The 22226-nt window shown below is 45.0% G+C and overlaps 1 protein-coding gene across 1 annotated transcript; it reads left to right on the plus strand.

Annotated features, from left to right (window-relative positions):
* The first annotated feature begins 18171 nt into the window (after positions 1 to 18171).
* LOC143185802 (kynurenine/alpha-aminoadipate aminotransferase, mitochondrial) lies at positions 18172 to 22046 on the plus strand. Its single transcript, XM_076389063.1, has 8 exons — positions 18172 to 18265; positions 18375 to 18562; positions 18887 to 19057; positions 19718 to 19978; positions 20095 to 20274; positions 20899 to 21025; positions 21341 to 21549; positions 21931 to 22046. Exons 1-8 carry the CDS (start codon positions 18172 to 18174, stop codon positions 22003 to 22005), a joined length of 1305 nt encoding a protein of 434 aa, XP_076245178.1. The 3' UTR covers positions 22006 to 22046.
* Positions 22047 to 22226: the final 180 nt, after the last annotated feature.

Consider the following 22226-nt stretch of genomic DNA (forward strand, 5'->3'; position numbering starts at 1 on the left):
CCTCGAAAATCCGAAAGTCTGATCTCTAATCAGCTGGCGTTCGAGCCAGTGTTGGCCGCTGATGAAGGATCTCACGGATGATCCTTTGTAAACGCACTAATGCTTGACCGAGACGCGAAATAATTGTCCAGGACACATGTCTTCTACTGCAAAGTGCATCTTGAGAGACTGCACAATAACACGCTGTAGAATTTCCAACCAGCTCCTCAGATTTTCTTCCAACACACTCCAAAAGCTAAGAATGCTTGTTCTTACACTATTTTGTCGATCGTCGCTCACAGAGTCTTTATGACAAGTGTCTTCCCCAACCGTTCAGTGAATAATAACTTCTACGCGAAAATACACACAATTCTGACAGCGATACCATCTGCTCGAGCTGCGTTTCATGACTGATCCTTGCTTCACAACACTTATTGCCCAACTCTTGCGTCCTCAACGATTTCTACAACACTATTGGCAAGCTCACAATGACTCTTCCTGGCTACCGCGAACCTCAGTCCCAAATATCTCGACAGAACTTCCCAACAACCTCACGTACCAACATATCCGCTGGTCGATCCTCACTCTACTGAATCTTCAGCTGTTCCAGGTGATCCACCTTCGATCCACCCGCTCCCTCCAGCTCAGCCAACTCGATCCACCCACTCGATGATCGCCAGCCCCGTGACCAAAGCTTCGTCCTGTTGAGCGGTGTCGTGCTCGTGGAGGCACCAAAAAGGAGGAAAATAGTAGCCGAGTAGGGTCGAAGCTGTTGTGCGTGCGTCGTGCCAACGAGGACTACTCGATCAGCCGTCCAACGGGGTGGCCTTTGTTGTAGCTGCACACAACTACTCGTCCAAGACACTCGGGCTGAAAGAGGTGGACCAGGAGTTGACGAGCGAGGCGTGGCCTGGCTCCACGAATCCGCGTCGCCGTTCGTTGGATTCCGAGCCAATCGGGACGGGGATCCAAGAACATGGCGAGACAGTGGTGCTCAATCGGCTACGGAGAAGGTGTGCAACCCTCCCTCTAGAGCCCCTAGGTGGGGTTAATTCGCAGGGGTAGAGGGAGGTGGACTTTCGTCGGGCTTCTGTGACACCGCACGCGCACCAGCTCACCCCCTGACCGTGCACACGCTCGCTCCTCTGTGTGTGCGCGCTGGAGGGATGGATACGCCGCGGTGGCTGTGCGCGCACAGGGGTGGCTCACACACACAGCTGAGCAACCGGCCCGGCTTGATTCTTGCGGCGGATTCTGGCATCCCCTGTAATTGCCAGAAATGAGGTAAAGCTTACCGCTTACGCCAAGCCTTCTACGCTTCTGGATCCTCTGCCCGTGCATTCGGCCCGACTTTGCGCGCCCCACTCTGACCGCGTATTGTGGGTGGAAGAAGTGTAGCGAGGTACTTTGGCCACGCTCAAGTACGTAAAGCGATAGCCTTGAGGCTACGAACCACTGAACGTGTCTTTCGTTATTCATTACGGAGTTGCGTCGCTTTAAATCGCCTCGTGCACGTCGGAGCCCTCAAATATTTAATCTGTTGGGATCAATTAATTATGAGGGATGTGCAGTCACTTCCTTAGAGATTCATAGATCACGTTATAAGTTTAAGAAATAATAAGTAAATATTTGTTAGCTTATGATACTTTTGTCAGCTTATAAATTAATGCATCTTTCGAGTCTATCATTTATTAAATAGATTTTTTACATCTGTCAAGCACGAGAAAACAGTCCACCATTTCTGGTACCGTTTGTCAAAAAAAAGTTCCAATATATTTTTGCCTTATCGCGCGATCGAACAGCCAATGGAACCGCAGATTTTTATCTGGATTTCTTTTCCACGAACTTTACCCCTGGAATTACCTTCGCGACAAAGAGACAGGAACCAGTGGTTTTTACTTGCGTCTGGCGGGGGAGGCGGTTCGCGTCCGGCATGGAAATTGTTTCTTTTTCGGTTCGCGCAAGCCGAAAACCAGCGCACAAAACAAATCCCCGTTTCCCATTCCCGCATTCGATTCCGCGTATCGTCGTTACCATTTGGCGTTTTAGCCCCAGGGTGGAAGTGTACGCCCACAAAACCGCGACAACAAAAGATATCCGCCTGTAGCGATACAGTAGCTGCTCAAAATCGATCCGGCTAAATCGAGGCAAATTATACGTTGCGGACGCGAGTTCATGGTCCTTCCGTTCAAGAGAAAAGCCTACCGCGTGGTCCAGGACGCGTCTCCATTATAATTGCCGAGTAAAATAGTTCGTTGCGCGACGCCTGTTAGGGCTCTGATTGGACATGCTCGAATGGCCCGTGGCATTCAGTCAGGACTGTTATTTAGGTTGCAAATTAAGTGAAATTTTCGTTTAGCATTAACGAACTCTGGTGAGTAGCGCTAGGGCGACAGTAGAGTCCTCAAGTAGGGGTGAAATTAGAGGGTGAGACGATGACTCTTGCTGAGGGATAGGAAACTGTGGTAGAAATCATTCCAGACGAGTTTATAGTAAAAAATCAGTGTCCCATTTGCAATGATCTATATTTGATAGTAGCTCATACCTTCACTTTGATCAGATTGAAATTGAATTAAGCTTGAATGGCAACTGAGTTCAATCAGACTTCCAAAGCTTCCCATTTATCTCCATTATTGTCCTCTGCGAGATTCGAACGCTGATCTCTATCTCTCCTCTCTCGAATTGGCTGCGATTCGCAACAAAACCGGATCGCGCGAGGATCCACTCGAAATCCTTTGTGCTACAGTGTTCCCACGTGCTCTCGATGTCGCGAGCTGCATTTACACGCGTTAACAAGCGACGTGCGCGCACGCACGCCGCCGCTTTCCACGATGGTAATCTCCGTGACGAATCTAAACTGTCGATGGTGCACGGCACGAGAGGGAAAAGGCTTTTAAGGTCCTGTAGAAATCAGATCACAGAAGTTGCATTTAACCGGATCCCACTTACCGCGATAAATATCTGGCTGAGGATCGAGGGACTCGAGCCGAGTGAGATAGACGCGTTTATTTCGTTGCCTGGCCCAGGCTCGGCCCACTTAGCTCCAGTTTTAGCTAATTTCCTGAACGCTGATCCTCGAGGGATCTGCTCAGCGTTCTTGGAAGATTTGCTTCGTGGCCCCCTCCGAAAAACTCAGGTAGCCGTGTCGGTTAAACGTTATAACCTGTTTGACGTATTCGGAGCAGCTGATACGCCCCAGCCTGAGAGATAAGGGAATCCTCTGACTGGGGCATTTTGAGCCAAGATTTTGGGCCAGGAGTCTCCTTTCCTGAAGGTTCACTTAAGTCCTAGGACTCTGGAGTAGGTACATTTTTATCAGTGGAGCAGTTGTAAAAATCTGAGGCACAGTTTTAGGGAATCACTTTGTATTTTAGTACCTAATTGAGAAATATTCTGTGATGTATAATTCGATCTCCCTATGAGGATTACTAAACGAGATCCTAACATTTCCATCTCCTCAAGCAAGAGAATTTCATACATTCGCAAGAATGGTCTCCAAGAGTCTCCCATTCAGTCTCCAATAAAGGAACAAAATCGAGTCTCCTCGAAATTGCCTAAAAACTCAATAGAAACCTCCCTCCCCAGGGATCCACGATCTCCAATTGTCGAGCATCTTGGAGATCAGCGATCGGATCCGATCGGCCGTTCACAATGGCGCGTGTCCCCGGCGTCGAAAGGAGCAGCCAGGACACGGAAAACTGTTTGCAAATCGGACATGAGTCTTCTTCGAAGCGGGGCATAATAAAGAAGAATTGGCTGGGCCCATTCACGCGGACGCGAAACCTCGTGGAGCGGCTCCTTCGCGCAGCTGCGCGGAAGGCGCCCCTCGATGACCGAGATAAGTCTAATTTCGTTCTATTGGCCATTGAGGACGCTTCAGAACGACAGAATCCGCTCCAATTTTCCTCGCTTTGCTCGCCTGGTTGCTGGTACTCTCTCCTGGGTCGAAACGATCATCGCCGAGGTGCGAAACGGGGATAGAGAGCGCAGCGAGATGAAAGGAATCCAAACCGTGTCGATCCTCGGCCGATGTTTTGCCATCGAGCTCGAAGAAAAGCTTGTTTGGGCTACAGTAGCCGCGGGTGGTGTTGCTCGAGCATTGTCGACGGCTAGACGGATTTCGCGACAAGTTTTGGGAAAACTCGCCGCGGGAGGTGGACCTCTTCCAGAAGAGGATCTTCAGATTTTCGGATGCCTAATCCGTCGCGCGCCACTGTGCGGTTTTATGAAAATTTGGAACAGTTTTCTGGATGAAGAACGTATAATGTCGAGGTAGCTAAAGGATACTTTAGGCGATCGATGGTGGTGTTCTTGGGAGAATAGGTGATATTGGAGATAGTTGTATTTAAAGGGTAACAATGTGTCGAGTTTGTCAGAGCTATGAAAATCAGGCTATGGAGGGCTCTGTATTGGGCTCCAATTTTTGGACCTTTCGGAGTCTCGATCCACTTGCCACAACGCTGGAACTGAAAGTAGATCTATGGAAAATATCAACGATTCGAATGAAATCGGCAGCGAAATTAAAAAAAAAGCACGATTCACCCGCGAGAAATCGAGTTAGAGAGTCGCTCGTAGAACTCCAGCTACAATGCGCGTTTTCAGCAACTCCGAGAGCGCTCGTATTGCTTTTTAATTCGAATTCGCCGCGGATGGCTAGCGGGCCGCGTTTACAAGAATTCTATGGCGAAACAGGATTTCGCGTTCGCAATATCTTCGACAAATGCGCAATAATCCCGACGGGAGAGCGGAAAAAGCTAGTCGCGAGGGAAAAACAGTGGTGATCGAAGGTCCGCTTTTGTTAAGCTTTAATATCGATGGATGTCGTTAAAGGGATGTGTAGAGAGCTTTTCCTTCGTATCGCGAGTGGAATTTCGAAATCACTGGCTCATCAGGGCCTCCACGCGTGGCGTTCGCTGTCATTCGTGGAACAGGCGGCTGAGAACCACTGGGACTGCATATCCAGAGAGCAAATTACCTTTGCAGCCCACAGGACGAAATCGTTCGTCCCTGTCTCGCCGCGGAGCGCACAAGTGCGTTTACCTCGTTCCATCCTTCCCTCTTCCTCTCGCCTCACCTCTCATATTCCTCTCTGTCTGCCGTTTCAGCTATCTCTCCTGCCTCTCTCCTCCTCCGTCCGCGGTACTCCGGCTTAATTAACTGTGTATACACTGCAGTCAACTCCTACCGTTGTCTTGCTCCCGCCAATTGGAGCCCGAGCCGAGTCCTCCGGCTCCACACGACGTCGTCGACGACGACGACGACACACGCCACACGGGTATCTCCGTTTAATTCTCGCGGCATGATTTCATCAAGTCAACCATCTCCGAGCCGTGTCTCGCTCTCGCCGCTCGCTTTTCCTCCTCCTCCAGCTCCCGCTGTCTGCTGTGCTCCACTGAACGACGGGCTTGTCAATTTGGCATGGCCGAGAAGTGTTCCCTGAGACGTCACCGCGACGAATTAATCAACTACCAGCCACACTGGGTCATTGCGAGCTGATGACTGACGATCGAACTGGGATGGACCAATTATCGTGTAAACGTAGTCAGTACTGCGACTGTGTGCTCCAGTGTGAGGTAGTTTTCGGTAGATAGGATGGATTATCTGTTCAAGGCGAAAGTTTCGGGTTCTGAGAGGATGGGTTTATCCTTTGATGTTATGCGAGAGTATGGGAAGCGTTTCGAAGAGACGCCGAGAGTACACACAGTAGTGTGTCTCTAGTGTCGTGCAGCGTGGCCGAAATCGCGGCGAAATCTCCTCGACGCCTGCGTTGTCGCCCTCGTTTTATCATTGTGAAGGCGAGAGATAGAGAGGCAGGCTGGCAGCCGGCCGGCGAAGTGGGAGAGGCAACGATTTGGCGTGTACAAAAAGCACAAAATTAAATTTCGGTCCCCCTAGCGCACGCAATATACGAGCCTTGGTGTATACCGGCCAGGGGAAGGGACGTCGAGGCCCTCTCCAATGGCGTTTAGCGGTACGTTAACTATCATTCGGTCTCGCCCTGGGGCCAATTCGCTAACCCGTGTTTACCGATGCCCAGGGCGCTGTTAAATAAACTACAGGGACGAGACCCGGGGTCAGACAGTCGTACGTGCGATTAAAAGCGTAACCGTGGCCAGGGACCACTTGGAGGAACATCGAGGCTAGGACTACTGTCGACCAAACGAGAATCGATGACCGTGTTTTAGCCGTGGGTCATTGATCAACTAGTGCACTTTAAAAAATATTTAGCTGCGCTTGGGTAGAAATTTCTTGATACTCCAACATTTATGGTTATAGAAACGTGAAATATTACGAAACTTGGTCTCTGAATTATTCCTTCACACATGTACATACTTAGCTTTTACTTAGCTATTACTTAGCTTTTTTTAAAATTTCATAGTCCCCTGATTTTGTAACTCCTCCAAACGTGCAGAGATCCAGCGATACCAAAAAATCTATTCCATTAACTATAGCGATTAATTTCATAAAGAATCAAGATTCATCGAAGAAAAACGATAGACAGCGTAGATAAGAGGGAGGCAATCGTTCTCACTACGCGTCTACGCGATTAGACGTTATCAAATTCGAAATCGATTACGGGCTTTGTTGCAAAATCGGATCGCTGCAGATGGACCAACATCGCTTCCTGCTGCGTGCATATGCGCAAGATACACGGCAGAAATACGCGAGGCGTGTGCTAGAAGTTGCGACGTATTTATCCCTGTTGGATACCTTTGTAGCCGATACGGGAGTACCCTTTCGAGCCATGTGTTCCGTTTACCGAGTCTCTTCTTGCTCTCTCTCTGTCCCTTTTCCTCTGCGTCTCTCTTTGAACATTATTACTCTATTACTGACGCTGGATCCGCTGCTTGCTATAATTGCACGGGGATTTTTGTCAACGGGTATCATTACTGCGCCGTCGAACAGGATGACAGAATCCAGCAGTGATACAACGGTGGAGAAAAGAAAGGAGGAGAGAGTTTAAACTTGTAACAAGGGATTAAATCGCGAATGGGAACAGTGACTAAAGCTGAAACTAGGTATAACAGGACCTCGCTTTGCACAAGATTCAAAGTTGAAACACAAGAGTCTCACAAGATCATCAAGAGTCTTGATGACTGCCTTTAATATTTTGATATACTATTAAATCATAGTTCATAATTGAGACACAGTACATAATTGAGATTTTGTCAAACGAGGTCCACTGTACAATCCATCTCTTACCTGGATCTTCAGTCTCCACATTTGATTTCTCATATCAGAGAGTTTAGCAAGGACTACTTGAACCTCCTCTCTCCCCAGCACCACTAATTTTTCGCGCGCAGTATCAAAAGCAGAGCCTCTCAAGGCACCCCCAAAGCCAGCCAAAAGTCGAATAGTAAAATCGCTCTGAATTCAAGCAAACACCCTTGTCAAGCTCCTAAGTATCCCAACTCGCGCAAAGTCGACTCCCTTGATGCGTAAGAGGACCAGACAATTTTCCCTCCCCATTTCCTCCTCCTTTCGCCCCCTATTCGGCTCCATTGTGATCGGGCAGGCGGTCGCGGTCGTTTATGCGAACGGAATTTACGCGTGTCTACGGCACATGGTGCACGGCTGACTCGGCTTTATAAATCCGATGTTCGTGGTGTGTTGGGATTCGGTCGGGCGGCGAGGTGAGGCAAGACGAGGCGAGACGAGCGCCCTCCGCCAGCCATGTTTGCGGGTTTATAAATTGGGTTCGGCGCTGGGGATTTTTCTATTAGGACAAAATTGGTTCTTTCAACCGCCACCAGGGCGGTCGGTCCTACCCTCCTCCCTCTCCCCCTCGTTCCAGAACCCACGGCGTTCCACGCTCACCGAACTCGTCGATCCTCTCTCTGCAGAGGGCCTCCTCACCCTCCACCCCCTTTCATCCCCCTCTCGCTCCTCTCTTTTCGACTCTCCTCCGCGCTTCACTCTTTCCGCCCATGTCTCTCCGTCCCTCTCGTTCTCTCCGCGCCGCGTCCTCGTCCCTCGCGAGCGGAACGAGAGGTCCGCTATGATGGGGTGATTTGCCAGGGGCTGATGTGCCCGGCAAGCGGGAGGGGATGCTCGTGGCAGCTCTCAAAAGTCGATATTTCCGTCACCGGTGTTATCGGTGTTTCCTACATTCTGTGTCCAGCGTCACCATAAACGAGGTTACCGATCAAAGTGCCGCCGTCGTCGAGGACAAGCGGCTGCCTCGCCGCTCACGGCGATTCCGCGTCGCCATCGACTCGCCGCCAATCGTTTTCCATCCTGCGCTGCTAGCTCGGGTCTAATGGCACGGAAGGCGTCATTGTGGCTCCCCCGAGAGGGACGATTCTCCCTCGGCCATCCCCATCAGAAATGCAATAACAAATCCGCGAGTTCCGGAGCGCGCGCGATGACGTCAACCGTCTTGATGGGGCTGTAATTGGACAGTAATTGCGCCCGGTGCAGCTTTCATTGCGCGGGCATTATCCCTCGTTAGGGTAGTTTTTAGAAACTTCGAGAGTGGAAGTTTTCTGGGATAATTTGTTGCAGAAGCTAATTTTATGGTAATTATGCGAAGCGCGGTGAGGCTAGGGCGAAAGGGACGATGGGGGTTGATCCTTTGAGGGAAAAATAATGGAAATTGTAGGACGAGACTTCGTTTCCTTTTTGTCTGGATAATCGATCGTGAGTATGAGAATATTAAGAAGCTGTGCTTGCGGAAGCAATCGTGAAAGATTCACGTCTGCGTTTTGGCAGAGATAATTATTATCGTCGTTCCGCGCAGAAGGAAATACGATTTAATACGGCGTATCGCGCGCGAGCGTTAATGGCGAACCTAATTACAGACTTTCAGCGAATCTCGCGGCAGAAATTGCGAAATTGCCGGCGCGAAATAGCGTAACTCGGTTAAACGCGTCACTTGAGGGTGACGGGGGTGGTCCTCGAAGTGATGCTGATCAAACTGTCCCCTGAGCGGTGAAACACTTTAGAATCGGTTCGTATTAGTTTCCCTATTCACTGGTTACTTCGTTCCTCGCGCGTTCTTAATAGGAGAATCTAATTAGCAGAGCTCGACACCTTCCGGATTAATTCGATCGCTCTGCACGATTAATAGAACCATTGTTCGTGATGCTCGACTTGCATCGACACGAGTCTCTATTTTTTCCTCTCCTTCGATACTAATTAGTCATTTTTCCATCGACTTACTCATTATCGGGCATCCACGTGGAAAAGGCGACCCAGAATAGAAGCTTAACGAGGTCTATTGCGACAAGGAGATGATTTCGCGATTATCTCTTAAATGAGAACACTCTACGACATTCATCGACGAATTTAGAAGACTTGTCACGTTCTCTGCAAGATCCTCAGAAATCTCTATAACAAACGCACAATCTTTCAATTACCTAATACCCTCAGCACACAGTAACCTATCAATAAAGAAAGCAACCGAAGTGTAAGGGTGGTTTAAGGAAGCGTTTACAATATTCATTGCTCACTACCCTCCATGCTCTATTTATATTCATGAACAGCTAATTTGCAAATTTCATAAATCCTGCACGACGACGTTCGACGTGCTACAGTTCGTCAATCTGTCAACGCTGTGTCGCGGCGTGTCACGGATATCCGGACCTGTGCGGCGCATCAGTCCTGCACAGAAATTAAATTAGCTTCTCACGGTGAAATTGAAAAATCCCTTAAACCGAGGCAACGCGGGCAAAAGTGGCTGGCCGAGGGGAAATAGAGGGTACACGTCGAGGGACGTGGAAGCAGGACAGGGCGGCGGGGACAGGCCGGGTAAAAACTCAGCGCACCGCGAAAACTCGTTTAAAGATGAAAGGCCGGCTAACGACTTATTTTCGATAAGGAAAAGTTAAGGCACTTGCCCCTCGCCCATCATCGTCCGTCGAGAACCGAGCCCTCCGCGAGACACGCTCGCGAAATCTGAGGGGCGAAAACTCGACCACTTTCCTTGGGAACCGTACCAAGTAGCGATGGAAGTGAGATGTATTTTTATACTGGGGTAGGTATTCATTTTGTATGGACATGTGTCAATTGAATCGAGTTTAGTAGCTATTTTACGATAATTCTTAATTCCTGGGGGATGGACTGAGTGATGGGGGTGGTTCTAATATTACGAAGTTTCTTCAGAAGAGTTAAATTAATTAAATTAGCAAAATTAAAACTGATACCTACCTTATAAACTCTTCTACTTCTCCTGCTTTTGTTAAATTCGCAGGTACAGCAATATTGGTTTAAATATGTCCACGAGAGTGTCACATTTGCATGTCTGCGAATCTAGGGATGAAGTAAATAATTAGAGAAACTATAATAGCATAGGATTGAAAATAGACAGTAATATGAATTTAATGCCACAACACGGTGCTCTGCAATACGTACCACTACTAATGAATATGTCATAGGATTGGTCCCATCGCTAGTACGGGGGATGATGTGCTTCTTGCTCTTCGCCGCCACCCCCGAGGACTCCTCTCGCTCCTGCAGACGAGCAAAAACACAACAGTTGCGCGGGACTCAACTCAATTGCCATGTCAAAACGATGTGAAATGGGATTGATGTAATTTGGTTAGGCGCGCACCCCCTCTAAACTCTCTCCCTCTCTTTCTCTGTCGGAACCCCCGCAGTGTACCGTTTATACGTCGACGACACTGTCCTCCTCGGCTTGTACCGGGTGTTTCCTGACAAACGACTCGATTCAAGGCTGATTCTAATGACTTATGAAGTCAAGCCAAATGACCAAGGCCCACCCTCTTCCCGTGCCTCCCCTCTTTCTCTCCTCGACCCTCAACCTCGGGGACTTTCGATAACTTTCGACTTCTACGCCGAGCAAATCGAATAATTTCATCCCCAAGAATGGGACGACAAGTCGTTCGTTCCCGTTTAGCCTCTGCCTGTCGCGTATAACTCGCGTTATATTGTTCGTTTTCGCGGGGGGTCGGGAGTGGGAGGGGGCGGCGAGATTGCTGGGAGAAGAAATCGAGAGAGAGGACGATTATGATTGTTGTTCGTTACGGAAGCCCGTTTCCATTATCTTCCCTTATTAGATTTGTCTGTCACCCTTGCGTACACACCCTGGGATAGTACTACAATGCTCTTTGAAACGATGTTCGGACTGTAAGAGCACTTAGGTCGTTGATGAGTTGGAAGCATTCATAGATTTCTACGATTCTTCCTGTTAAGTTATAAACCCTTCAATTTAACTTATATCTTGCATCGATAGCTCCGCGAACTCATGCGTTCTGTTTCAATTATACAGTAATTTCGCAAAGTTGAAAGGTTTAACAGCACTCTCGTACAGGTATGCAATTTGGCGAACCTGGAATGCATGAAGGAATCAATTTGTGACCTAATCCTTTCTGTAGTAGTTCCTTCTTTGTGGACGAAAGAAAAATTGTTCCTTACGCGTTCGAGAGAAAAATAAAGGCGACAAGGGAAGAGAGCGAGTACACGAAGAAGCGTGTTGCCTCATTGTCGCCCGTCGCTCGAGGGGGAAGCGAGAAATAACGGTCCCCTTCCTCTTGTCAGCCTCGTGGTGTGGCTTAGAAGAGTACAATGCTTGTAAAACCGCCAGCAATCCGCTTACCGAGTGACGTCTTTACGCAATTACCAATAATTGGTCGCATCGACGGACCAAAGCCTTGCAAACCTAATTAGGATAAAGAATGCAATCGGAGACGATTTCGAGGGATGATTTCTGCGAGCTTTGAGACTGGTAGCACGCTTTTGCAGAGTTTTGAGGTCCCTTAGACAGGTTTGTTTTCTCTAGACTGTCTTCCTTCTTTTCTCTTTGGTCTCTAAATAGTCGTAAAGGAAAGAGGTAGCCTTTAATTCCTCCTCTATTCCATTCCACCTCAAACTTTCTTGAAATATTTATTTTCTCTTAGATGGCTATAGAAGCGAAGATTCCATCGCTCAAATAAGTTACACCAATCCAAAATAGGAAGATATAACATCGTTAGCACTGAATTAAAAATCGATGGCAAGCTTGAATGATGCAATGGGAACGCGAACTCATCAGAATTAAAGTGATAATTACGTGACGTACGCACGTTTAATCACGGCGGAGCCTGCTCGAGAGATAGAGGCGAAAATGTAAGTAATCGATTCAGAGCGCGAACGTGATAATCGCATCATCGAAATCGAGTAATAATCAAATGAAAGCATTTCGTCCCGTCCCAGATGAGCGTCTTAACGAAGTTCCACCAAATTATCAGCAATTATCGGTCCTTCGGAGTAATTCCGTTAGCGACGGTGAAGTCGGAAAAGGCGCGAACCGAAAGCGTGCTCCGGCGAAAGGTCAAATGAAATTCCAGCCTTCATCGCCGGGCGAAATGCTCTCGATTAAATCGGAATTTTCCCATCTCGCGCGGCTCCAATCGTCGCAATCGTCCCAGCTCCGCTAGATAAAGCCACTCTCCCGAAGCGATTTCGGCGATCGTTTTCAGGGACGACGGCGAAATCCTTGCGAATCAAAGGATCGCACGAACCATCCGCTCGGGAAACTCTATAAAGATCAAACTCTCCTCCACCCCCTCGATCGGGCCGTGTTCATGCTCGAGCTGTAACAGATACGTTTGTAAGGGAAACCGAGATCCGTTGATTCCACCATCGAACTTCTCGCGCACAATAAAATTGCCCTTTTTCTCTTCCCTTTCCGCCAGTGATCCCAGGACCAAGTGGAACAGCTCGCGACGGAATTGTCGTGGGTACGACTTCGAGAACGAGAGAAAGGCCAAGTCGAGGAACGAATGGGACCAGGGCGGAAGGATCGACGAAGGGAGGGGGAAAGACAAATGGCGAAAACGCGGAGGAACAGCTTTGGGCAAAGGGAGAGAAACCGAGACGAGGAGACGCGTGAAGGGCGCGAGGGGGTGAGTCGGGTGCGCCAAAGGGGGGGAGTAGAAACATACGTAAACACATGTTGTTACACTTGGGAAAGCACTTCTGTTAGAGGGTCTCTTTCTGAGACGGCTTATACCGTTGCCAGACGAGCTGAAGAAAGCGTCTCTTACTTCACGAAACGACGTGTGGCGACAATTCTATTGTGCATTCCATTCGGTCGGCCGCTTTGAGATACAAGCACGCATACGCCTCTTTGTCCTGAGCAGAGAGGCGCGGAAGGTCAGGCTTCGCCAGCTTGGAGGGGGATGTATAGGTGCGCCGGAGGATTACGAAAGGTAGAGAGAGGTATTTTGACACCCCGTATAATGGCACGACCACGGGGTGCACCCAATTAGGTAACGGTGGGGCGTGAAGGGCCTAGTTTGCGGCAAGAATGAGATACAAAACTATCTCGCGCGGACGATGAATGAGGGGATACTCGGCCGTTCTATTCACCGAATCGTTTTAGGGATTTTTCTTCCACAGAGAATGGGGATGTTTAGAAACACTCCTCGCGAGACATTGTGCCATACTGAACGAGACGTTTTGTGCTCCTCGGGATGGGGATGTTTTCAAGTGGCTTGGGTGTGTTTCCAACGGGAATTGGGCGTAATTTGTGGGGATGTTTGGGAATTAGGTTTCCATAAGTAGATACTGGGAACCGAGAAAAGTATTAATTCTGAGTTTTATACAGAAAATAAAGAAATATTGTATTAGTTAAGAAATTTCTTATGGTCTTTGAGGGAAGGGTTCAAAACTATTGTTGACCCTTTCGAGGTACCAAGAGATCAGTGATGTTCTCCAGGTGACACGATTCTTTCCAATAATCTCGCTCCGCGCCAGCGAAGGAAATTTGCCCGAGTTTGTCAGTCGCCTCAACGAATCCAGAGGATCGACCAATACGGTCGCGACGGCGTTCCAGCGGGAAAATAATGAAATTTGCAGGATAATCGGTAGGCAATTCATAGCCGCTGAGTGGTTTCTATTAAGGCTAACGACAGCCGTCATCGAAGGGGCTTACGACTTCTCGAAGGAAGACAATCTCCCGTGAGGAGATGGGCCTTTTTTTCATTCCTACTCTCTCTCTCCGTTTCGCGCCTTCACATCGCCTCTTGATCCTGCTCTCGTTTCACCGCCAATCCTGAGGATCTATTTCCTATCGGCGGACCCGTCTCTTTCTTTTTCACCTCTTTACTGCCTGAACTACGCCACCTGCGACACCATTTATCCTCTATCTCCTTTTCTATCTTTCCTTCCCCTTCGCCTCCTCTTTCATCTTCTTCATTCAGCCTCTGGAGCCTCCTCGTTTCTCTCGCGGTTCATCCATCCGCTGGTCTATCTATTCCCTCCCCGTTCACGTCCTTCTATCTCACCTGTGGAGCTGACAGGGTTCAGGTGGGAAGCAGGCGTAAGCTGAATCGTCGAGAGAGTTGATTTTAGGTCGGCTAATGTCGTTTCGCTTTTAATGAACTTCTCCGTTCGTTAAGTACGCTTCTCCATCTCCGTCTTGCTAATCTGCAGAGACTGCTTCTTGACTTGGGATCGCGATGGTCCGATTCTCTAGGCGCTTTTTGAGTCTACCTGTCGTAAAAATTTTTACAGGTCCTTTGGTATATTGAGTATCTCTGAAGGAATTCTGAAGTATGGTAGTTGGAACATTTGATATCGCTGTTTGTTTAATAGTCGCTGAAATCTACTCTTTGGTTAAGTATATTTATTTTCGAATGTCCTATTATGCATATGCGATCTGCTTTGTTGCTAAGCGCCCTATGAACTCAACCTCAGCGGATCTCACGAAAGAATACGATTATCTAATTGAGACGTCCAAGGCAAACAACGCGTTGCCTCTGCAATATTAATAGTCGCACTTTTCTAATCGTGTAGTGGGCGAGTGCGAGGCCCCTACCGTTAAACAGAGCCGCTTGTTGCATCATGAAAAATGTAGCAAGTATGAATCCAGCTGTTAGAGTTTCTTATTTACAGAACAGACATTGCCATGTTCAGCATATTGTGCTTGAAAAATTAATCGTCACAGTTACGTCGATACCTTTTTACAAACTCTCCGATAACCTTTTAGAGATAGGCTAATTTACGTTTGCCTATTAGTCGTTATATATTACGACGACCAAGATTTTATAATGAAATGAGGATTTTCTTGAATTTAGGGCATACAAGAATCGTCTGAAAATCAACATTGCCACTGGTATTGGAGTAATTTGAAGAAATACCTTCATTACGAAAGGAAGATTACTTTTGTTTACTTGATGCACTTTATATTAAAAAAAGTTATAAATAAAAAACTGTTTCGTAAATATGAATTGAACACGATAGTGGTGATTAGCTTGCAATGCCAGTGATGACACTGATGACAGTGATTCATCTGTCATTGATAAATCGTGGCCAATAAAATTACGATCAATGTCGAAGGAATATTCGAAACAGATGCAATTCGTGAATGCATCTTGTTCTCTTAATGTATATTGTTGTGAATGCATATTGTTCTCCTTGATGAGAAACATGGTTTCATTATAATCTCGTGTTATTATGTTGACGTCTGCTTAGATTCATTAGCGAATGAATACTGAAAACTATGAAAACAGTCACAATAGTCTAATGACCTTATCTCGGCTGATTTGTTGCAATCGCGCGTTTTCTTCTTATTCAGATTCCTTTGCGTCATAAACTCGTTTAGCGTCACTGAACTCCACAAATTTTCAAGCATTACGTGATCTTCCTTTTTTTCTACTTTTATTGTTTACATTATTATCGGACAAAATATTGATGAGAAGGAATTCTAGAAAATATTGATAAAATTTGGACGCGCCAAGCTTTTGCAACACATACTCCACTATCGTTACTTCCTCGCGTTCATTGAACGTCATTTCGTAATCCAGCTGAAAATAGTCATAGTTCCGTGTTACTAGAATAATAAACGCTTTCACAATTAAATAACTTTTCTGTAAGTATCGACAATATTTTCAGATGTATTTCCTTTGGAGTACTCTTTTGACTTCTTTCCGTATGAACCGATTTCCACTTATTCTTTGTATGCAAGGATTCCTGATAAATCGGCTATCAAAAATTACCGAGATGAATTCAGTTCAAGGTAAAAAGCATTTCTCAGTTTGCTTAATTAATGCTGTCAAAAATTACAATTTTGTCAAAGAAACTTCAAAAGTTTAATTTATACTGTTCCAGAGCAGCTGATGTAACAGCTCCCATCGTATTACTGGTATCGACTCTTTATCAACAACCGATCGTGTCATTAATCGCGATCGGTCTAACTTTTATTCATCGAGAACCAGTTTACGAAAAGACATGTCGAGGAAAACCAGAAGCTGATGAACGGGACAGGACAGGTTTCTGTAACATGTGGTTCCCTGTGTGATATCAGGCGCGAGAAAAACGCAACAGAGCAAATCCTCCTCGTTTCTTGCATCAGCGTGTTTCTTACGAAATTTCAAGCGTTAGATTGACGCGTCGGTAATGATAAAGGAAGTGGCGTGCTCCCTGATGCGTCGAGTGGGAGTGTTGTTTTAACTAAGATACGCGAGTATGTAAACCATGATGACCGATAGAGGCCCTAGGAATTTATCGTCTCAAGATTAATTGCATTTTTCTTTCCCAAGTGAATTGAATGTCATGGTTCGTTCACACGTTCGCTGACACGTGGCTGGCGCACAATACTTGAAAAAAAAATGGAGTACAGCAGTTTTCAACTTTGGAATGGGATCTCTTTTCTGTCACTAAATATTTGATTCTTCATGAAGTGGAGGTCTGTCAAAATAGGTACCTGTCAGTGATTCCTTGATTTAATAATTGAGTCGAAAATGAAGAAAACGAGTTTCTTCTTTATAGACATTAAAATTTAATTGCATTGATTACGTCGCTTTTTTCAAATCAAATGAGTCTCCTCTACCTATATTTTTTAAGCTCCTTTAGGTTCCTCTTCACCACGAGTCCTCCGTGTCTATAGATCCCATTAAGAAGTTGATAAAATGTGATGATCCTCTGTCGATTCTTAACGCCCCTTAAACGTCACTCGGTACTGTTTATCAGAATTCCAATGATTTTGCGTAAATATACGTGTTTTTCAAATTCCCCCTTCGACACTGTATCAGTGGAATAGCAGAGTGGCGCAATAAGAGCCGCATATATCGTGTTCCTATCTCTTCGTTCACTGAGGAAACAATCGAAGCAGGATGTGTTTTTGCATCGGAAAACAGGTATACGTCACGTTTTATTATCGAATACAACTTGGGGAATCACACGTTTACTTTTGTTATGACAACGGAAGCTTGTTTTGTCCGTTATCTATATGGAGATATTTATCTACACAATGTACTAGTTATCATAATACGACTTCTGACAAAACCTATTAAAAATTTTAGTTTAGCCTTTCCTGTTGTATAGTAATACACTTATTAAGATATAGTTGAGATCAAAGAAGCATTAGCAAGATATAATTGTTGACATTGTCTGAAGAAAATGAGGTCAATGTTGTCAATTTCTGTCGTTCATCCACATCACTGTAACACTGAACTACATTACATCATTGCTGATAGATGTTACGATTTAGGATTGTTTCGTCAGATCGCGATGGTGAAAAACCCAATTGCCCGGTATTCCAAGTTTCCTGATAGTTGATAACATTTTTCGTTCCTGCATTTTCCTCACTTACGCACGAAAGAAATATTTTTGCAAAAATATAGTTCTTCGAATAGATATGAAACTCTAATTAATTTTTAAATACCTTCTTTTTATTATTATGCCTTGTCGTTCTTATTGAAAATTTAAATATCGACGTAAATGTAGATATTTATTTACATAATTATAGGTAACTGGCTCCAATTTGTCTTTATCAATGTTTTCAAGTCTCAAACTTTCAAGGTGAAGTGCATAAATTCATTATCCTTTGCAACTATCATTAATGGAAAATAGTATTGAGTAGTAATTAGTAGCAGCTACTTAACTAATAGTCTAAAATACTCAGACCGTGCGTTTCATTTTATACATGAATATATTAATGTCATCTGACGCAACCAAAGCTATCGCGAAATATAAAAGCCGGGTAAACGAGGAGCACTGTCAGTATTGATAGTGGTAGCGTTGGCATTTCATGGGGCAATCCTTGTTCGTCCTTATTCTTTCATCATCCCCCGAGTGTGTTTCTATTAAAATAAGTCTATCGAGTCACGAGTAAAAAGCGAAAGAAAGGAAGACATAGGCAAGCTATTTTTTTCCAAATCTTCGATTCGTTTTTCTATTATCTTCGCGGGTTCACTGCCAATCGATAATTTTTAACGAATCGTTGGGAACATCAGCGCAGCATTAAAGATGTACAAAAAGAGGGACAAATTCGAAGTGGATTATTCCAAGTTCAAGACGGACGTCTCGAAACGAAGAAGGTCCGCGACCACCAGGGAATTAAGTAAGAAGATTATTTTGACGATTTTGCACGTCGTTACGATTGAAAGCGTCAGTGATAAAGGGGGAAGGTTTTAAACTAATTTTTAATGGCTTTCTTGCGCGTCTTTCAGCCAAAATTGCGTATTCCGCGCCGAGAAGCGTGGTCTCCCTGGCGGAAGGGATGCCGAACGAGGAGACCTTCCCTTTCAAAGAAATCTCCGTCAAACTTAACGACGGATCGTCCTTCGCCCTTGATGAAAGGGAATTGGGCGCAGCCTTGCAGTATATTCCTACACAGGGATATCCTCCACTTCTACAGGTAGTTAATCGATCAACCTCAGACTTTCTCTATTTCGAAGTTCTTTTAAAAATTATACCAATACTTATTAAATTTCCTCTAAAATTTGCAAAACTTTCTTGTCCCGAAATTGGCATGCTATTTCTGTAGAAAGCAACTGTGAATAGAGTTCTCTTAGTTTGTCATCTGTCGCGATTAAATCTCTGCTCGAATAATAATTTTTGTTTATTACCACCCACGCGCTAAGCGGAACCCTTTTTCATCTTTCTTTTTTCCCTTTTCCCCTGGGCACAATGCAATTGCCTCCAATATGTTTAACGACATTGGATATTAAATTGGTTTCAGAGCCTGAGGGAGTTCCAGAGAAGGGCGCACGCACCTCCGTTGTGGGAGAGCCGCGACATCGTGATAGTCTCCGGATCTCAGGACGGATTAAGCAAAACTCTCGAGGCTATAATCGGTCCTGGCGACGCGCTCTTGGTGCACGATCCTTTTTATCCTGGCGTTGAAGTTGTGGTCAGTAATCCTCTATTATTTTCCATCGTGTTCATTAACCATAGACTCGTACCACTAGCCAAATCATTTTGAAGCGACAAATTTCTCGTGGATACAGCTCCTAGAATTACCGAAGATGGAAAGTCAGTACCAATTGTGATAACTGCAGTTTCCCTCCCACGCAAAGGTGATTTCAAATGCAAAGTCCTTTCGGGTCAGGCTCAAAGCTTCAGAAAACTAGAATAGTCCAGATTATGTTGAAGACCTTGTTTCGGTAAAAATCAATTGCGTCAATCTGCTACGCGGTTGTTTGATTAAACCGCTGATCTCTCTAGTTATCAGCGTCCGTACTTTACAGGATGGACTCCATTTCACGCTGAGAAGGAAGCATTTCTGGTTCGGTCATTTCGTGAACTCTTACGTACTGTATCGATAAACTGTTTAGGTTGAATCCAGTTATCCAGCTTTCTACATTTTTATTCCTGGAGATATGACTAAACGTGAGCGTTACATAATCAAATCTTGTTATCGTGACAGTTGGACTCCCGATAAGTGCGATAACACTAAATGATTAATAGACAAGATGCACTTCCTGCACGAGGTGCATCGTGTCAGATAAGCGAATTTTTATCAGGAAAGTGCATGGAAGCAGATTTGGAAACGAATGTTTTTGAATTATAGGTGACGCCACATAAGGTAGAATTAATCCCAATCCCTCAAGACGAACACGGCGTCATTCCAGAAATCCTCAGGGAGACGCTCAGGAATAGGAAGCTCTCTGGGAAGAGAATGCCAAAAATAATGTACATAAATGCAACGGGGACCAATCCCACTGGAATCATTATTCCTTTGGAAAGGCGGAAGGAGATCTATAGGATAGCCTGCGAGTACAACTTCCTGATCTTGGACGATGATCCATATCATTTCATGCACTTCGAAGAGGTATGGACTATTTTATTTATGAGTGATAGTACTGTGCCTAAAATTAGTGAAGATTTTTTAAATGTTAATCCTCTAATAGGGTATCTATTAATGTACAGTGTTCTTGTGTGTGTCAGGTTGAACCAAAATCATTTTTATCACTGGATACAGAGGGTCGAGTGATCAGGTTGGACTCCTTCTCAAAAGTGGTTAGCAGCGGCCTCAGATTAGGGTTTGTAACAGCGGCAGCGCCACTGATAGCGAGCATAGAGCTTCACTTGCAGAGCAGTCACCTCCACGCCCCTACGTTATCGCAGGTTGGTAGGGTGATTTACCCCCTCTGTCTCTCAGCGTTCCCCACTGCTGATACGCTGCTTTCATCCCTCTCAACCTAGAAACGTCTCCTTCCTAACAATCGATTTTCCATTTCCTTGTAACATTATCGAGATTCGGTAAGGTGTCGACTACAGATAATTTCAAGCTTATCAAAACCTAGCATACCTGAATATAAATACTATCTAGGTGTCTTTGAATGCAAAATATTAGCTCTAAAAAATTTCAACGCTCAGATAGCATTCTCATCCGCGAACACAAATTTTCACAAGTAGCTGGAAGAATTTCGCAAAGTCTCTATATCTATAACGTAGATACTGCCTGGTTCGTCAATAAAATTCATGTCACTGCACGCTTAATAAAGATATCGCGACTGAACGGGGCAGGCGATCCCACATTGTAAATATTATTTTCCTTTATGTGTATGATGAAATACTGTCGAACACATCAACGCGATTCGCACGCCTGGAGTAATTATTGGCGCGCGCGAGTGAGCCATAAAGACAGTGGCGCGTGTCACTCCTTATCACTGGATGTAAACACCGATCGGTCCATTATCACCAGTCGACCGAGGAACGTTTGCCTCATGATGTACTTGTTGGTTGTAGGTGATACTGTATAAGCTGATAAAAATGTGGGGGTACGATGGCTTAATGAGCCATTTCATGAGGATAAGATGCTTCTACAAGGAGCGGAGGGACGCTATCGCGCTACTTGCTGAAAAACACTTGAGCGGTTCGTATGTACAATTAATTTGCGAATGTTCCTTATCGGTCCCTATCGCTAGACATTACACTTTTTTCTGTTAAATTGGCTGTGTACTTGTTTAGGAATTTGTAGATAATGGATAATTATTTTCTCTAAATTTGACTATTTTAGATATTTCAGAGCTGTTATCGTTTTACTTGAGTAGGAATATTTCCTTGTCATTACGTTTATCTGCTACTGATAGATGATAGAAATTATTGTCGAGATTAGAATAAAACTGAAAATTGCTGAATATAATAAAAGTGTTCTTATATCAAGTGATTTTGAAATGGGTTCGAACAGGTTTGGTAGACTTCACTGTGCCGCAAGGAGGTTTCTTTTTATGGATAAAGGTGCGAGGTATCAATGACACTTGGAAAATGATAATGCAACGAGGGGTGAAAATGGGTGTGATAATGGCACCCGGTGCAGCTTTCATGAAGGATCCCAGTAAACCATGCAATGCTGTCAGGGCGAGTTTCTCTAAAGCTTCTTATGCAGAAATGGATCTGGTATGTTGTTAATTTTTTATGAAATCGTGAGTGTAATAATGGGGGAAACGGATTTTCTTCAAAATAGTGGAAAACGAAATACTATAGCCATCTATCGGTGATAACTTTCAACTAATCGTTCCGTGTAGGGTTCCTTATATAGGGTTGTCACCCTAGACTTTTAAATCCCCACTAGATGGCCATAGTATTATTTTTTCTAGTTTTCACAAACGAAATGTAACAATTTCTTAAATTGTCTTTCTAACAACTATTGATAAATAAAGAAGTATAATAAAGAATTAATTAGAGCACGCTCAATATATATGGAGGGAGGAAAAAATAATAAAGAAAATGTAGATGTTACCTTGTGTAGCTGTATTAACGCTCCTTGTGTTTTTTCAGGCACTCGAAAGGTTAGCAGACCTCATCAGGACCGAATTAGATAATAATTATGTAATTATGAATGGAAATTCTTAATATTAGCTTTAGTATGTATCACTACAGACGTGGTAATTTATATCAATGGTATTACTATTCTGTAACATTTTACTCTTTCGTTTATTTGGTGAAAATTTGCCACCGATAAGCAGCACGACTGCACATTTTCACCACAGTTTCACCAGTGACTATATCGGTAAAGTAGGACCTAGGACAAGTACTTATCATATATCGAAAAAACAAAATGATTTGTTTAATCA

The sequence above is a fragment of the Calliopsis andreniformis genome, chromosome 12, assembly GCF_051401765.1.
Source record: "Calliopsis andreniformis isolate RMS-2024a chromosome 12, iyCalAndr_principal, whole genome shotgun sequence".
NCBI lineage: Eukaryota > Metazoa > Arthropoda > Insecta > Hymenoptera > Andrenidae > Calliopsis > Calliopsis andreniformis.

Excerpts from the sequence above, each read along its gene's own strand:
- LOC143185802 (XM_076389063.1), top strand. The coding sequence starts at position 18,172 with ATGTACAAAAAGAGGGACAAATTCGAAGTGGATTATTCCAAGTTCAAG. Across the intron at positions 19,979-20,094 it reads ATTTCATGCACTTCGAAGAG|GTTGAACCAAAATCATTTTT; the intron begins GTATGGACTATT and ends TGTGTGTGTCAG. Across the intron at positions 20,275-20,898 it reads ACGCCCCTACGTTATCGCAG|GTGATACTGTATAAGCTGAT; the intron begins GTTGGTAGGGTG and ends TGTTGGTTGTAG.